A 17,215-nucleotide genomic window follows, 5' to 3' on the forward strand; every position below is an offset into this window, starting at 1 on the left:
ATGGTTGAGTTGCTGGCCCCCTAGAGATAGTGTATATCAAGACTTAGATCTAGTGGTTTGGGAGGTGGTGCAGTGGCTAAAACATTGGATTCTCAAGCATGAGGTCCTGAGTTCAGTCCCCAGCAGCACATGTGCCAGAGTGATGTCTGGTTCTTTCTCTCTCTCCTCCTATCTTTCTCATTAATAAATAAATAAATTCCAAAAAATGAAATAACCAAAAATACATAAATTAATTAATTAAAAAAAAAAGACTTAGATCTAGGCCTGGAAAGTGGCTCAGAGGATAAGGTGTTAAATTGTCAAGCATGAAGTCGCAAGTTCAGTCCCTACCATCGCATGTTCCAGAGTGATTCTCTGGTTCTCTCTCTCCTTTTTCTCCCCTTAGTAAATTCATAAATCTTAAAAAAAATTTTAGTATAGGGTTAGTTTTCTATTAAGTGATAGCTATTAATAATCCTGACAACCTGGTTTGGTTGATACTCTATTATAACCGTATTTAGCAGAATAACAAACAACACAGTAAAGAACCAGCACTGCTGTCAACCTCCCAATCAATGCCACTCTCCAAACTTCCCCTAAAGGTGACTGTTGGCTTCCTAGTGCACTTGAAAGGCAACAAATGCTATTAACAAAATGGAGGTGCAGCCAGATGGAACTCCTTTCCTCCTGTGAGAGACTGGGAGTGCTTTCCATGAAGGATGATTGAATGTAGACTCATTCTGAATTAGCCCTGAGTACCAAGTGACAGAAGGTGTGAGGCAAATGAAATGGTGATAGCAGAAGAGGGGACTGAGGGCTGAAAGCAGCCTGAGCATGTGCACTTACTATTCTTTCATCTTGATCTGATTTTGAATCACTTTATTCCTTCTTTTTTCCACTTAAGAGGCCTCTAAGCAGTCAGGACTGCCCATCTGATTCCACTGATATATGGACACATTCCATTGCTTATTTGGTGTCATAGGGATTCTTAATAGCTGCTAAATGCTGGGGAGGTCCATTACATGCTAGAGGTTTGAGTATACCTCCTCGTATTGCTCTTGGAACTGGCAAAAGCTTCATCAGAGAAGAGAGTCGCTTAGCCATTTGTTTAAGCTACCTGACCGATTTTTATCTGATTCAGACTTTCATTAGTCACGGTGGCTTTTTTTTTTTTTTTTTTTTTTTTTTGTTAAATCACATTTCTGAACAACTTTGCTATGTGGGTATTATACATTTGGCAGTTTGCTAAGCCTAATTATGTATCTCTGGTTATTTTAAGCTGTGAACAAGGCAGATACATTCCCTGTCCTTGTGTGGAATTTATATTCTGGAGGGAGACATAGTTTATGTATAAATTAGTAAACACATGGATTCGTAGAGGAGCGTCATGTAGTGACAGGATGGGAGGATGGCTGTTCATGACATCTGAAAAAGGGGCATTAAGACTAAATGAGTTTTTGTGGGTGGGGCAGGTAGTCCAGTGGCTGGAGTGTTGGACTTCAAAGCGTGAGGTCCTGAGATTGATTCCTGCCATTGCATGGCCAGAGTGATGCTCTGGTTTCCTCTCCTCTCATGTTGATAAATGAATAAGTGTTTATTTATTTATTTATTTTATTTTTATTTTTTTATAATTTATTTCTTTATTGGGGAATTAATGTTTTACATTCAACAGTAAATACAATAGTTTGTACATGCATAACATTCCCCAGATTCCCATTTAACAATACAACCCCCACTATGTCATTCATGATCTTTCATGGACCTGTATTCTCCCCACCCACCCACCCACCCCAGAGTCTTTTACTTTGGTGCAATACGCCAATTCCATTTCAGGTTCTACTTGTGTTTTCTTTTCTGATCTTGTTTTTCAACTTCGGCCTGAGAGTGAGATCATCCCATATTCATCCTTCTGTTTCTGACTTATTTCACTCAACATGATTTTTTCAAGGTCCATCCAAGATCGGCTGAAAACGGTGAAGTCACCATTTTTTACAGCTGAGTAGTATTCCATTGTGTATATATACCACAACTTGCTCAGCCACTCATCTGTTGTTGGACACCTGGGTTGCTTCCAGGTTTTGGCTATTACAAATTGTGCTGCCAAGAACATATGTGTACACAGATCTTTTTGGATGGATGTGTTGGGTTCCTTAGGATATATCCCCAGGAGAGGAATTGCAGGGTCATAGGGTAGGTCCATTTCTAGCCTTCTGAGAGTTCTCCAGACTATTTTCCACAGAGGTTGGACCAATTGACATTCCCACCAGCAGTGTAGGAGGGTTCCTTTGACCCCACACCCTCTCCAGCATTTGCTGCTATTACCTTTTCTGATATATGACATTCTCATAGGAGTGAAGTGATATCTCGTTGTTGTCTTTATTTGCATTTCTCTGACAATCAGAGACTTGGAGCATTTTTTCATGTGTTTCTCAGCCTTTTGGATCTCTTCTGTGGTGAATATTCTGTCCAAGTCCTCCCCCCATTTTTGGATGGGGTTATTTGTTGTCTTGTTGTTAAGTCTGGCAAGCTCTTTATATATGTTGCTTATTAAACTCTTATCTGATGTATGGCATGTAAAGATCTTCTCCCATTCTGTGAGGGGTCTCTTGGTTTGGGTAGCAGTTTCTTTTGCTGTGAAGAAGCTTTTTAATTTGATGTAGTCCCATAGGTTTATACTTGCCTTAGTCTTCCTTGTAATTGGATTCGTTTCATTGAAAATGTCTTTAAAATTTATGCGGAAAAAAGTTCTGCCAATATTTTCCTCTAAGTATTTGATAGTTTGTGGTCTAACATCCAAGTCCTTGATCCACTTGGAATTTACTTTTGTATTTGGTGAAATACAGTGATTCAGTTTCATTCTTCTGCATGTTTCAACCCATTGTTTCCAACACCATTTGTTGAAGGGACTTTGCTTTCCCCATGTAATAGTCTGGGCCCCTTTGTCAAAGATTAGATGTCCATAGGTGTGGGGCCTCATTTCTGGGCTCTCAATTCTATTCCACTGGTCAGTGTGTCTGTTCATGTTCCAGTACCAAGCAGTTTTGATGACAATGGCCCTATAATACAGTTTGAGATCTGGGAGTGTGATGCCTCCGGTTCTGTTCTTTTTTCTCAAGATTGTTTTGGCAATTCTAGGTCTTTTCTTGTTCCAGATAAACATTTATAGCATTTGTTCTATTCTCCTAAAAAATGTGCTTGGGATCTTGATGGGGATAGCATTAAATTTGTAGATAGCTCTGGGTAATATATTCATTTTGATGATGTTAATTCTTCCAACCCATGAACATGGAATATCTTTCCACTTCTTTGTGTCTTTTTCAATTTCTTTGAGTAGTGACTCATAATTTTCAGTATACAAGTCTTTCACTTCTTTGGTTAGGTTTACTCCTAGATATTTTATTGTTTTTGTTGCTATAGAAAAAGGAACTGATTTCTGGATTTCAATTTCTTCTAACTTAGTGTTTGCATAGAGGAATGCCACTGACTTTTGAATGTTAATTTTATAGCCTGACACCTTATTGTATTGCCTGATGATTTCCAAAAGCTTCTTGCTGGATTCCTTAGGTTTTTCCATGTATACTAACATGTCATCTGCAAATAAGGAGAGTTTGACTTCTTCTCTTCCAATCTGTATGCCTTTAATTCCTTGCTCCTGCCTGATTGCTATGGCAAGAACTTCCAACACTATGTTGACTAGTGATGGTGATAGTGGGCAGCCCTGTCTAGTACCTGATCTGAGTGGAAATGCTTCCAGTTTTTCACCATTGAGTATATTTATTTTTATTGATACTGGGACTTCATAACTCCAGGCTGACTTTCAGGTAGACAGAGTTAGAGAGAAAGACAGAAACACACTACAGCACTGAAACTTCCCTGAGTGTGGTGGGGGCCAGGATTAAAGCTAAGTGGTACTCAAGACAAAGGAAACACACTATCCAAGTGAGTTATCTTTCTGGCCCTGAATAAAACTCTTTTCTTTTTTATTGCTACCAGGGTTATAGTTGGGGCTCAGTGTCTGCATGATAAATCCACTACTCCAGCTGGCCATTTTCTTTTACTTTTTTTTTCTTTTTTTTACCGATTTAAACAATACACGGTTTATTAGGGTGAAACAGGTAAAAGGCAAAATAAATGCTTATCATCAAGGGTTAAGTGTATGCTAGGTCTGTATGAAGTCTGAATATGGTTATCAAAGTTTAGTCCCATAAGATAAACAATTATCAGCTCTGGTAAAGGCTGCTCATGGCTGTAGAGGGGTCTAAAAGTTTACCGGCTTGCAGAGTCACACGTGTTCAGTTCCCAGGAGAAGTAGACATGGCGGATGGATGACTGGGGCACCACTGCCGACATGCTTGTGACCAGGAGAAGAAGCTGCAGGCAAAAGGCCATTTTCTTTTTCTTTTTGTGTACTTTTTGTTTTGTTTTTACCAGAGCACTGCTCAGCTTTTGCTTATGGTGGTGTGGGGGATTGAACCTGGGACTTTGGAGCCTCAGGGATGAGAATCTCTTTGCATCACCATTATGCTATCCACCTCTGCCCTTCTTTTCTTTTTCTTAATGCTATGAAAGGCCTAAACAAGGATCCGGAAGTACATCCCTCCACTCAACTCTTCATTTACCACCTCCATCCCATGAAGGCAATTTACAGTGTAGAGTTTTAGGTGATGGAGTGACTTGATCAGTATTTTAAAATTTTTATTTATATTTAATCTAATTTTTCTCTCTCTCTTTGTTAGAGTAAGAGGTAGAGATGGAGAGAAACAAAGAGAAGAAAAGATACCTACAGTTCTGCTCCACTGATAGTAAAGGTGTCCCTTGTAAACTGGGCTTGAAATCAAATCTTTGGGAGTCGGGTGGTAGCACAGTGGGTTAAGCACATGTGGTGCAAAGCGCAAGGACCAGCCTAAGAATCCTGGTTCGAGCCCCGCCTCCCCACCTGCAGGGGAGTCATTTCACAAGCGGTGAAACAGGTCTGCAGGTGTCTGTCTTCCCCTCCTCTCTCCATTTCTGTCTGTCCTATCTAACAATGACAACATCAATAACAATAATAATAAAAAACCAAGGGCAACAAAAGGGAAAATAAATATAATAATTTTTTAAATTAGATCTTTGTGCATGATAGTGGGTATCATTATATTTTGACGGGGAACCTGATTTATATACAAATAAATAAGCACATGGATTCATAGAATAATGTGATGTAGTGTCAGGATGTAACTTGAATCAAGACTTGACATTTTCTTGATAATGGATTGTGGCTAGGGTAGGGTCAAAGAGGATAGGCTACAATTATTTTTTAAAATTATATAGGACAGAGAGAAATTGAGAGGATGAGGAGACAGAAAGAGGGAGAGAAAGATGACACCTACAGTAGCAACAACAATAACAGCAATAACAACAAAGGAAAAAAGATGGCCGTCAGGAGCAGTGGATTCGTAATGCAGACACTGAGCCCCAGCGATAACCCTGGAGATTAAAAAAAAAAAAAAAAAAGATACCTGTAGGCCTGTTTTGCTCAAATTTGGGCCCCTGCGCATAGAACTATGTACACTTAACTGGGTGTGCCACCACCCCTCCCCCCCAGGATAGGCTACAATTAATCCAAGAATTGTTGTTTAGGACCAGTGGAGACGTTTCATTTCCCACGTCTACGCTCGACCGGACCTGCCAATATACGCGGATATCTTCGCCCACCCTGTCCAACGCTTGACGTCTCGTCACCCAATCTGGTCCCCTACGCCTACACTGAACTTCTCTGTTCCAGACTCTTGGAAACAGAGTTGGCAGTCAGCTGAGGCAAAGAACAAACACCTCATCACAGACCCCTGCAAGCGTCAACCCGGCTTTGACCTAGCACGTTATGATTGGGCCCTCCTCAATCGCTATCGAACAGGCCATGGCCGGTGCGCCGCTATGTTCCATCGCTGGGGAGCCAGAGACGACCCGAACTGCCCCTGCGGCTCCAGACAGACTGTGACCCACATAGTCACCGACTGCCACCTCTCCAGATTCAAAGGAGGTCTCGAAACTTTACATCAGGCTCAACCTGACGCTGTTGACTGGCTACGGAAGAAGGGCAAACGCTAGAAGAAGTGGAGACAACGAAATGGTCAGGTTTGTGGTCTATTTTAGAGGCATAGCTATGAAGACTTAATGAATGCTTTATATTTGAAGGCTAAGGGAATACAGGATGATTCTAAGGGCAAAAGTCAAGACTGTGGATATTTATTGGGGAATCAACAGTATATATGTCATATGTTATATTTATTATTTTTTTTTTTAAAGAGAGGCAGGGAAAGAGGAAACAAGAACAACACCAAAACTTTATTTAATGCAGTGGGGACCTGGCTCAAACCTGGGTTACGCACATAGCAAAGCAGCACACTATCCAAATGAGCTATTTTGCCAGCCCATTATTCATTGAGATTTACTATAGACCAGGAGATGGTGCAGTGGATACCACACTGAACTCTCAAGAACGAGGTCCAAAGTTTGATTTCCAGCATCGCGTGTGCCAGAGTGATGTTCTGGTTCTCTTTCTCTCCCTTCATAAATAAGTTAAAAAATATTTATTTATAAATTAGTGAGGGAGCCAGGCAGTGGTACACCTGGTTAAGTGCATATATTACACTATACAAGGACCCAGGTTCAAGCTCTTGATCCTAACTGGAAGGAGGGGAACTTCATGAATGGTGAAGGAGGACTGCGAGTGTGTCTTTTCCTCTATATCTGTCCCTCCCCTCAATTTCTCTGTCTCTATCCAACTTAAAAGTATTAAAAAGGAGAGAACCGGGTGGAGGTATAGCATAATAGTTATGTAAAGAGACTTTAATGCCTGAGGTTGTCAAGTCCCAAATTCAATCCCTCACACCACCATAAGCCAGAGCTGAGCAGTGCTCTGGTAAAAAGAAGAAAAATAAATAAATGAATAAAAGGAGAGAACCAGACCATCACTCTGACATATGTGACACTGAGAGTTGAACTTGTGACCTCGTGCTGGAGTCTAATGCTTTATCTACTGCACCACTTCCCAGGCTATGATATACAGATTTTTTTTTTTTTTTTTTACCAGAGCACTGCATGGCTCTGGTTTATGGTTGTGCGGGGATTGAACCTGGGACCTTGAAGCCTCAGGTAAGAGACTCTTTGCATAACCATTATGCTATCTACCCCCACCTCTATGATATTTATTTTATAAAGATTTACTTCTTTTTTAAAAAATGTTTTGTTATCTTTATTTATTGAAAAGAGGCAGTCAGAAATTTAGAGGGGAGTGATAGAGAGGGAGACACCTGCAGCCCTGCACCACTCGTGAAACTTCCCCCCTGCAGGTGGGGACTAGGGTCTAGAACCCAGGTCCTTGTGCACTGTAACATGTGTGCTCAACTGGGTGCACCACCGCCCAGCCCCAAAAGATTTACTTCTTTTTTTTTTTTTTCTTTCCTCCTCCAGGGTTATTGCTGGGCTCGGTGCCTGCACCATGAATCCACCGCCCCTGGAGGCCATTTTTTTCCCCCTTTTGTTGCCCTTGTTGTAGCTTCGTTGTGGTTATTATTATTGCCCTTGTTGACACAATTCGTTGTTGGATAGGACAGAGAGAAATGGAGAGAGGAGGGGAAGACAGAGAAGGGGAGAGAAAGACAGACACCTGCAGACCTGCTTCACCGCCTGTGAGGCGACTCCCCTGCAGGTGGGGAGCCGGGGGCTCGAACCGGGATCCTTTCGCAGGTCCCTGCGCTTTGCGCCACATGCGCTTAACCCACTGTGCCACCGCCCAACCCCCAAAGATTTACTTCTTTAGAAAAAAAATAGTCAACCCATAACTATGACCTTGGGAGAATTATGGTGGTTACCGTTGGGGGTAGGGGAAAACAGAAATTTGGTGATGGGAATGGTGTGAAATGATCTCCCTATTAGAAAACCCTTATATATTATCTTGTAAATCACTATTATGTCATTAATAAAAAGATATTTACTTTTTGAAAGTCAACCCATATATGTGATCTTGGGAAAATTACTGTTGTTTCCAATGGAGGGAATGGGGATGTGGAACTCTGGTGGTGGGATCACTTTATAATTATACCCATTGTCTTGTAATTTTGTAAATCAACATTAAATCACTAGTAGAGAGAATTTACTTTTTTGCTATTAGGGTTATCACTAGGGCTCTAAGCCTACATGATTTCACTGGCCCCAGGGAACTTTTTATTTTCTTAGAAAGAGGTTGAAAGGGAGACAGAGAAGATACCACAGCACTGCTTCAACGCTTGTGAAACTCCCAACCCTGCATGGGGCTCTCACCTGGTGGCTGGGATTCTGAACTCAGGTCCATGCGCATGGTAAAGTATGTACTCTACCAAATGAGCTATCTTCTGGTCCAATATTTATTTATTGTAAATTTCAGACAGAGACACAGAGATCAGAACACTATTCAGCTCTGGCATGCAGCAATGTCAGGGGTTGAATCTGAGACCTCTTGGGCCTGAGGCATTGCAAATTTGGTGCACTGTTTCTGTATATTCCTCTGGCCCTATAATTATATTGATTTTTTTTTTTTTTTAATTTACTAGGATAGAAAGAGGAAGTGGAGGGTGAGACAGGGAGAAAGAAAGACACCTGCAGGGGGGCAGGTAGTAGCGCAGAGGGTTAAGGGCACATGGTGAGAAGCACAAGGACCAGCATAAGGATCCCAGATTGAGCCCCCGGCTCCCCACCTGCAGAGGGTCACTTCACAAGTGGTGAAGTAGGCCTGCAGGTGTCTATCTTTCTCTCCCCCTCTCTTGATTTCTCTCTGTCCTCTCCAACAACAAAGGCAACAAAAATGAGAAAAATGGCCTTCAGGAGCAGTGGATTTATAGGGCAGGCGCTGAGCCCCAGCAATAACCCTAGAGGCAAACAACAACAAAAACCACCTGCAGTACATCTCACCACTTATAAAGCATGATGATAGTACTTAAGGGATCTCTGTGGAATGGTACTCTGTTGTTCCTCTTTTTTTTTTTTTTAAATTACCACCAAGGTGGGGCTCAGTGACAGCACTATGAATCCACCACTCCTGGTAGCCTTTTTTTTTTTTCTTTGTTAGATAGGACAGTTAAAAATTGAGACAGCAACAAGGGCAACAAAAGGGAAATGAGTAAATGTTAAAAAAAAAAATTGAGAGAGTCGGGTGGTAGCACAGCGGGTTAAGCGCAGGTGGCGCAAAATGCAAAAGAATCCCGGTTCGAGCCCCTGGCTCCCCACCTGCAGGGGAGTCGCTTCACAGGTGGTGAAGTAGGTCTGCAGGTGTCTATCTTTCTTTCCCCCCCTCTGTCTTCCCGTCCTTTCTCCATTTCTCTCTGTCCTATCCAACATCGACGACATCAACAACAATAACTACAACAGTAAAACAACTAGGGCAACAAAAGGGAATAAATAAATAAATATTAAATAGGGATCTGCAGTCTTCACTGCTCATGAAGCAGACAACCTGTAGGTGGCGGGTGGAGGCTTGAACCCAGGCCTTTGTGCTTGGTAATGTGTGTGCTTAAGCGGCTGGCCCCTGGTACTCTACTGTCTAAGGAATGAAAAAACCAAAATTAGGCTGGGGAAGCTACTTGGCAGTGTCACATATGCACAAGGCCCTCAGTCCATTCTCTTGCACTAAGAAAAAATAGAAAAACTGAATAAAAATAGGTTTTACATTTGAGACAGACATGCCCTCCTAATAGTTAAACTTGTTCCTCTTATGAGCTGTCAGCTAAAGAAGGCATATTTCATGCCAAAGGCAGCAGAATAACTAATAATGTGTGGCACACAAGCCACAATTTTCTCAGTAAGAGGTAGGTAGGTAGGTAGGTAGTTTTTTCTCTTCTTCCTTCATATACCTACACTCAAAAGCAACCCAGATCCTTGAGTTTCATCTTGACCACCTCCTGTTTTTCTTTACTCACTGATATGTTAGCTTTTAGAGCCATAATAGTTCTCCAGGTAGGATGTGTGCCTTGTCATGTGTGCAGCCCACGTTCGAGCCCTAACATCACATGGGTGTGCCACACACTGGGGTAAATTCCCATGTTGTGATCTCCTTCATCTGATCTATATAAATCTGTAACTTCATCTGAAATAGAAAGAATGAAAAAGTTGACCCAGGAGTGGTGAAACTGTGCATACAAGGGACTCTGGTCCTTAAAATACACACAGAGGACAAAGAGGTGGTTTAGTGATACAGTTTGCATGCATAAGGTCCCAGGCTCAATCCCTGGCACTGTATATGATGATTTGGATCTTATAATTAACACTCCTCTCCTCACCAACCCTCAAATTTGTTTGAGGAGGTCAGACAAGAAAAAAGGCCCTAAGTATCTAAGTAAATAACACACTTTCCACTCAGGTAAAAGTAAAAGCTTATCTGTTGGTCTGACTTACATGAAGTTATAAATTTCAAAACAGAGGTAAGTAAATATATGTATATTTAACTTTGTACAATATTTACAGCTTGCAAATTTTACAACTCAAAATTATGAATTCCTCTATAAATGTGTGGAGAAAGATATTTCAATATGTACCTCAAAAATTTCTGAAACAAATTTACCTCAAAAATTTCTAAAGCACCCACCCTCAACACTCATTGTTTCTCAACAATCCAGTTAAGTAACCAAATCTGTAGGACAGTGAAGTTGAAAATTTTAAATGGCACTGTTCATACAATTCTAAGAGTTGTTAGAAATCATGGGTCACTGATATGCTATAACAAAGCCCCTTTCACTCTCCAGTCCTGAGACAACAAATCCTGGAGTTCTCCTTCATCGTCGCTGTCAATATTCTCCTCTTCCTTTTTTTGTAGTTCTTTAATGGTCAGAACCTCTTTGAGCTTATTCTTCATTTCATCCTGACGATTCCGCAGTTTTTCCACCCTACGGTAGCACTCTATCTGCTCATCGATCTCCCCAATCTGCCTGTCCAATCGTCCCTCCTCATCCTCCTCAGCCACTATGGCTTCGGAAATAGTGCTGACTTGCCTCATAGCTTTTTGAAATTCGTCCCACTCTTTGTCCATCTGATCCTTTGGGGCATCAACCTTTCGTACCCTCGCATCAATCTCAGGGTCATCAAAAAAACCTTCTGGTAGTGCTTCCGCAGTATTTTCTCTCCTCTCCACTACCTTTTCGTGTATTTCTGCTTTCTCAATTGACCCTGAGTGAGGAACTAAAGGCGCCTTAGGTGGATTTGTATCCGAGAAATTACCGGGCAAAATACTACTTGCCGCCTCGCGCGAGGAGGAAAGTGCGTGTTCTTTGCTCTGCGCGTCAGGTGGTGGGCTGCCTGCGTCCCCCTTTTTTCCTCCTCCTTCCTCTTGTTCCTCTTCTTCCTCATCTTCATAATCAGGGAGTAAACCGAGGCCCGAAGACTTACTGACCGGTGATCTTGTGGACTCCTTCCCAGCTTTGTCCAAGTTGGTGGGCAAAGCGGATGTAGAGGGCACGGCCTTTGCTCTTTTAGCATCTTGGCTGTCTGCGTCCGTCGCCTTCCTCTTGGCAGTCTGTGGGATTGCGTTCGCGGGCCGATTCTGCGGTGCTTCCTTTGCACCTTTCAACTCCGCTACTTTCTCTCGGTGCTGCTTTCCCAGGACGTGGGTCTGCCATAGGAGTTCGTTCTTAACTGGGGTGTTACACAGGGCACAACTCAGCTGCCCTAAGCGGTTGTACTTAGCAAATGGAGATTCTATCCGCTTCCGGTTGGTGCTCAGACGCTGCTTCTCCTTCATCAACCTCCGCAGCTCATCCTGATTCACCACTCGCTTTCCAGAAGTCCGAGACGAGGGCGACGCCATCTTTACGACCACAAACGCTGGGCGATTCCGACTTCCCTCCCGGCGACGACTGATGACGCCAGGGACTTTCCGATCGGTGATTGGCTAATACTCCGGAGCGTGCGTCCAGGCGCCAACATTTCCCTCAGTCGCAGCTGAAGCTGTTTCTTGCGGCCGAGTCGGCAGTCCCCTCAGCCATCCAACTATGGCTGCGATCAAAGTGGTAAACGCCAAGGCTGAGGTGGCGCGGGCCCAGGCGGCCTTGGCCGTCAATATATGCGCTGCCCGAGGGCTGCAGAATGTGCTGCGGACCAACTTGGGTCCTCAGGGGACTATGAAAATGTGAGATGGCGGTTGGAGCGGCCGTTAGAGCGCCGGGGTCTGTTGGGGGCAGGGAGGAGGGGCGATCAGAGAAGTTTTGAGAATAAATGAGGATCCACCAGAGAATCTGGCATCCCTCATTCCTGCCCCAAGTCATCTCTAAGGAGGTAGAAGAGGAAGAGAAACCCCCCCCCCCGAGGCCACCAGCCAAACCATGACCAACCCCCCTCCCCCCGACACACACACACACAACCCCCTTGACTTTTCATTTAGGTTCATGTAAAGTTAGCAAATCACCTAGTGTCGCAGCAGAAACAGGTCCGTTTAATGCCCCGCTCTTTACAGACCTTGTGCCCTTGGTTTTGACTGCTATTTTAAGGGAACAGGCATAGGGTTTGGAGCCTGGGAGCTGTGGGTTCATAGACAAGTTCATTCTTCCCACGTAGGTTTACTGTCCTTTGTTTTAGAAGAGAGTGAGAAGAAGATGATTAGTAAGGGCAAAAAAAAAAAAAAAAAGTGGGTCAGCGTAGAGATAGAAGAGATGCAGTCTCAAGAAGGAAAAGTTAGTAGGGCTGGGTGGTGGTGTACCTGGTTAAACACACAGGTTAACCATGTGCAAGGCCCAGGGTTCTAGCCCCAGATTCCCATCTGCGGGGGTGGTGTGGGGGGAGCTTTAGGAACAGTGAAACAGTGCTGCAGGTATCTCTGTCTCACTGCTCAGATCTGGCTTATGGTGGTGTGGAGGATTGAACCTGGGGTTTTGGAGCCTCAGGCATGAGCCTCTTTGAATAGCCATTATGCTATCTACCCCCCACCCTTCTATCACCTCTTTCCTTCTTGATTTCTCTGTCTCTATCCAATACAATATATATTTTAAAATTAACTTAAAAAGGGAGTTTGGCGGTAGTGCAGTGGATTAAGCGCATGTGACGAAAAGCGCAAGGACTAAGGATCCCTGTTCAAGCTCCGGGCTCCCCACCTGCAGGGGAGTCGCTCCACAAGCAGTGAAGCAGGTCTGCAGGTGTCTATCTTTCTCTCCCCCTCTCTGTCTTCCCTTCCTCTCTCCATTTTTCTCTGTCCTATCTAACAATGACATCAATAACAACAATAATAACTACAATAATGAAACAAGGACAACAAAAAGGGAATAAATAAATATTAAATAAATATACAGCTAAATAATTTATAAAAAAATAACGTCAAAAGAGGGCATTTAGTACAAATTGAGCTGCTGAGAACATAGATGAAATTTCTGTTCTTAAGGCTATCTGGTAGAGATGAGTGTACTAGGGCAACAGAAATAGCATAATGCTTATGCAAGACTGAGGCTCTGAAGTTACAGTTGTTTATTTTTAAAGTCAAAGATTTAATCCTATACTCTACCATAAGCTAGAGCTGAGCAGTGATTTGGTTAAAAAAAAATACACACACACACACACACACACACACACACACACACACACACAGGTATATTGAGGAAACACTGGTTACTATTAGTGGGAGAAGGAAAAGTCTATTGACAATTTCTTACTCAAGTCTTGAAAGTTAGAATTCACTAGTTAGGAAGGGAATTAGAGACCTTCCAAATAGAATAAGGAGAAGGCCTGGGAAAGTGCACCTGATTAAGTGCACCCAGATTTGAGCCCCCAATCCTCACCTGCAAGGGGCAGGGAGTGTCTCTTCATGACAAGTGAAACAGGTCTGCAGGTGTCTCTCTTCCTACCACCCCTCCATTTTTCTCTCTTTAAAAATACTTATTCATTTGGGTAGAGAAAAATTGAGAGTGGAGTGGGGAGACTGCAAGAGAGATAGAGACACCTGCAGACCTGCTTTGTGAAGCTTTCCCCCTGCAGGTGGGGGTCAGGGACTTGAACCTAGATCCTTGTGCATGGCAGCATGTGCATTCAACCTGTCCACCCCACCCACCAATTTATCCTACTAAATAAAATAGAAAAAAAAAAAAAAAAAGAAGAAAGAAAGAAAGAAAAAGAAGTGGCCACTGGTAGCAGTGGATTCATAGTGTAGCACTAAGCCCCAGCTACAACCCTGGTGGGGCATGGGGAAGGGGAGAATCAAGCACAAGGATGTGAGACAGAAAATAAAGCAATATGTTCAAACAAACAAACAAACAAACCAACCAAACGGGTGATCTCAATTGGTAGATGAGGAACTATACCACTGCTAACTAGTTTGAATTTTACCTAGAAGGTGATGGGAAATGTAAAATTTATTGAATGAGATTTGACAGGAAACTGACTGAGACACAGTTTTCCAGAAAATAATAATGTGGAGGGTAGTTTAAAACATAGAGCTATTGGGGGCCCGGCGGTAGCGCTGTGGGTTACCCGCACATGGCACGAAGCACAAGGGCTGGCGTAAGGATCCCGGTTTGAGCCCTCCGCTCCCCACCTGCAAGGGAGTCGCTTCACAAGCTGTGAAGGTCTGCAGGCATATTTCTTTCTCTTCCCCTCTCTGTATCCCCTCCTCTCTCCATTTCTTTGTCCCATCCAACAATGACGACATCAATGACAACAATAACAACAACAACAAAAACAATAAGGGCAACAAAAGGGAAAATAAAAATATAAATATGTATATATTAAAGATTTTATTTATTTATTAATGAGAAAGATAGGAGGAGAGCGAAAGAACCAGACATCACTCTGGCACATGTGCTGCGGGGGATCGAACTCAGGACCTCATGCTTGAGAGTCCAAAGCCTTATTGCTGCGCCACCTCCTGGACCACAATATAAATATATATGTTTAAAAAATATAGAGCTATTAGGATGCTGTCTAGTGAAAATGAAGAGGAGGAGTAGATTCAAGAAACATTTAGATTGTGCAGTTGACAGAACTTGATCTAATACGTGTGATGATGAGGGAAGAGGCTAAGTTGTATAAATGAATGGTGGCATTTCAGCAAAATAAAACCTGGAAAATTCACAAATTTGTGGCATATAGATTTGCAATTACTTTGAGCAAACCACTGTTGATAACTCATCAACTCCTGTTAACGTTAATCTTGGTTAACAACTCCTTTGAGAATGAAATTATGTTAGCTGCCCATTGGGGAGAAATGATTCTGTGGGTTGCAAATGATGCTAACTACCTTGATAATTCTCCATGGGATGGGTGGAGGTTTTCCAAGCCAAGACCACTACAGTAAGGTAGTGGAGTAAAATGAACTGGAAGTGTCTTGCTTGACTTTTCACACTGAAGCTAATAACACCACTTTTTTTCTGGACAGGCTTGTTTCTGGTGCAGGTGACATCAAGCTCACCAAAGATGGCAATGTGCTGCTTCATGAGATGGTGAGCTAATACTGTTGATTTTACTAAACTTCAGTGAGCCTTAATTAGAAACGTAGTATACTTTGGGAGTCCGGCAGTAGCGCAGCGGGTTAAGCGCAGGTGGCACTAAGTGCAAGGACTGCCATAAGGATACCGGTTCGAGCCTCCGGCTCCCCACTTACAGGGGAGTCGCTTCACAGGCGGTGAAGCAGGTCTGCAGGTGTCTGTCTTTCCCTCCCCCTCTCTGTCTTTGCCTCTTCTCTCCATTCCTTTCTGTCCTATCCAACAATCAATGACGTCAATCATAACTATAACAATAAAAAACAATGGCAACAAAAGGGAATAAATAATAAATATTAAAAAAACTTTACAAAGAAAAAGAAGCATAGTACACTTTGTCTTTAAATCAAAACAGTCAGCTAAATATTAGTCATGAGAAAAGCTTGCTTTGTTAAACCTCAATGAAAAGTGCATTTTGGATGGCAGAGGACCTAGTGGGGGTTGTATTGTTATGTGGAAAACTGGGAAATGTTATGCATGTACAAACTGTTGTATTTACTGTTGACTGTAAAATATTAATCCCCTAATAATTTTAAAAAATACATAAAAAGAAAAATGTAATTTGACTCTCTTCAAGTCCATATGTGATGAACGCTTTGGACAAGAAACAACCTCCCATGTCCTCAGTGGTGACAAGGTGACAAGTTCTAGGTCCACACACAGGGAAAAGGTGTAACTGGGTTGCTACCAAATTAATTATATGTTTTATACCATTTTATGACATGTATTGCATTCTTTGTAATCATGGAAAATTTTTTTTTAAATCGTTATTTATTTGCCTCTAGTTGCTAGGGCTTTGTGCCAGAAAAATCCTTTGTAATTAAAGTATTCCTCTATGAGATTGAATGATTTTAATCCTATATTGAAAATGTCACTGCATTCTGCAGTAGACTTTTATAAAATGTTCAAGTCTCATTACTTCTGAAATCTTTTTCTAGTATTTAATTTAAAATATTTATTTATTTTACCAGAGCACTGCTCAGTTCTGGCTTATGGTGGTGCAGGGGAATTGAACCTGGGACTTTGGAGCCTCAGACATAAGAGTCTCTTTGCATAACTGTTATGCTATCTACCACTACTCAGTTCTGAATTCTGTAGTTTTGGTCTTCACATAAAGTATTAATAATTTGAAATGTGTGAACTTATATAATGGAGCTTATTTCATTTCTTAATTTTACTTTTGACCATGAAGTTTTAATTTTGTTTTGCTTGTTTTATTTTTGGTGGCCTATTTCTTTATCTCAGTCTTTTTTAATGAGTTGTTTCCTTTCTGCAGCAAATTCAACACCCAACAGCTTCCTTGATAGCAAAAGTAGCAACAGCCCAGGATGACATTACAGGAGATGGTACTACTTCAAATGTTCTAATTATTGGAGAGTTACTAAAACAAGCTGATATTTACATTTCTGAGGTATTAAAATTCTATAGAATCCACATTCATGTTGTTTATTATCTTGAATGGAAAATTAAAAAAAATATATTTATTTATTCCCTTTTGTTCCCCTTGCTGTTTTATTGTTGTAGTCATTATTGATGTCATTGTTGTTGGATAGGACAGAGAGAAATGGAGAGAGGAGGGGAAGACAGAGAGGGGGAGAGAAAGACGCCTGCAGATCTGCTTCACCACTTGTGAAGCAATGCCCCTGCAGGTGGGGAGCTGGGGGCTCCAACTGGGATCCTTATGCCAGTCCTTGTGCTTTGCACCACCTGCATTTAACCTGCTCTTAACCTGCTCGGGCTCTACAGCCCGACTCCCAAATGGAAAGGTTTTT

At 42.2% G+C, this 17,215-nt stretch overlaps 2 protein-coding genes across 2 annotated transcripts in view; one reads left to right on the plus strand and one right to left on the minus strand.

Annotated features, from left to right (window-relative positions):
- Positions 1-10,412: 10,412 nt before the first annotated feature.
- On the minus strand, positions 10,413-11,791 carry ZNF830 (zinc finger protein 830). The gene has a single exon (XM_007516934.3). The coding sequence runs from the start codon at positions 11,789-11,791 to the stop codon at positions 10,706-10,708; it is 1,086 nt and encodes a 361-aa protein (XP_007516996.1). The 3' UTR covers positions 10,413-10,705.
- A 25-nt stretch (positions 11,792-11,816) lies between these two features.
- The window catches only part of CCT6B (chaperonin containing TCP1 subunit 6B), a 44,224-nt gene continuing 38,825 nt past the window's right edge, over positions 11,817-17,215 (plus strand). Inside the window, exons 1-3 of the mRNA XM_060204895.1 lie at positions 11,817-12,112; positions 15,341-15,404; positions 16,720-16,854. Coding sequence (XP_060060878.1) covers positions 11,976-12,112; positions 15,341-15,404; positions 16,720-16,854 — 336 coding nt within the window. The 5' untranslated portion in view covers positions 11,817-11,975. The remainder of the gene's footprint in view (positions 12,113-15,340; positions 15,405-16,719; positions 16,855-17,215) is intronic.

This window comes from Erinaceus europaeus, chromosome 12, assembly GCF_950295315.1.
Source record: "Erinaceus europaeus chromosome 12, mEriEur2.1, whole genome shotgun sequence".
Lineage (NCBI taxonomy): Eukaryota > Metazoa > Chordata > Mammalia > Eulipotyphla > Erinaceidae > Erinaceus > Erinaceus europaeus.

What these genes read in the sequence shown, in the direction of transcription:
- ZNF830 (XM_007516934.3), bottom strand. Translation starts at nt 11,791, where the DNA reads ATGGCGTCGCCCTCGTCTCGGACTTCTGGAAAGCGAGTGGTGAATCAG.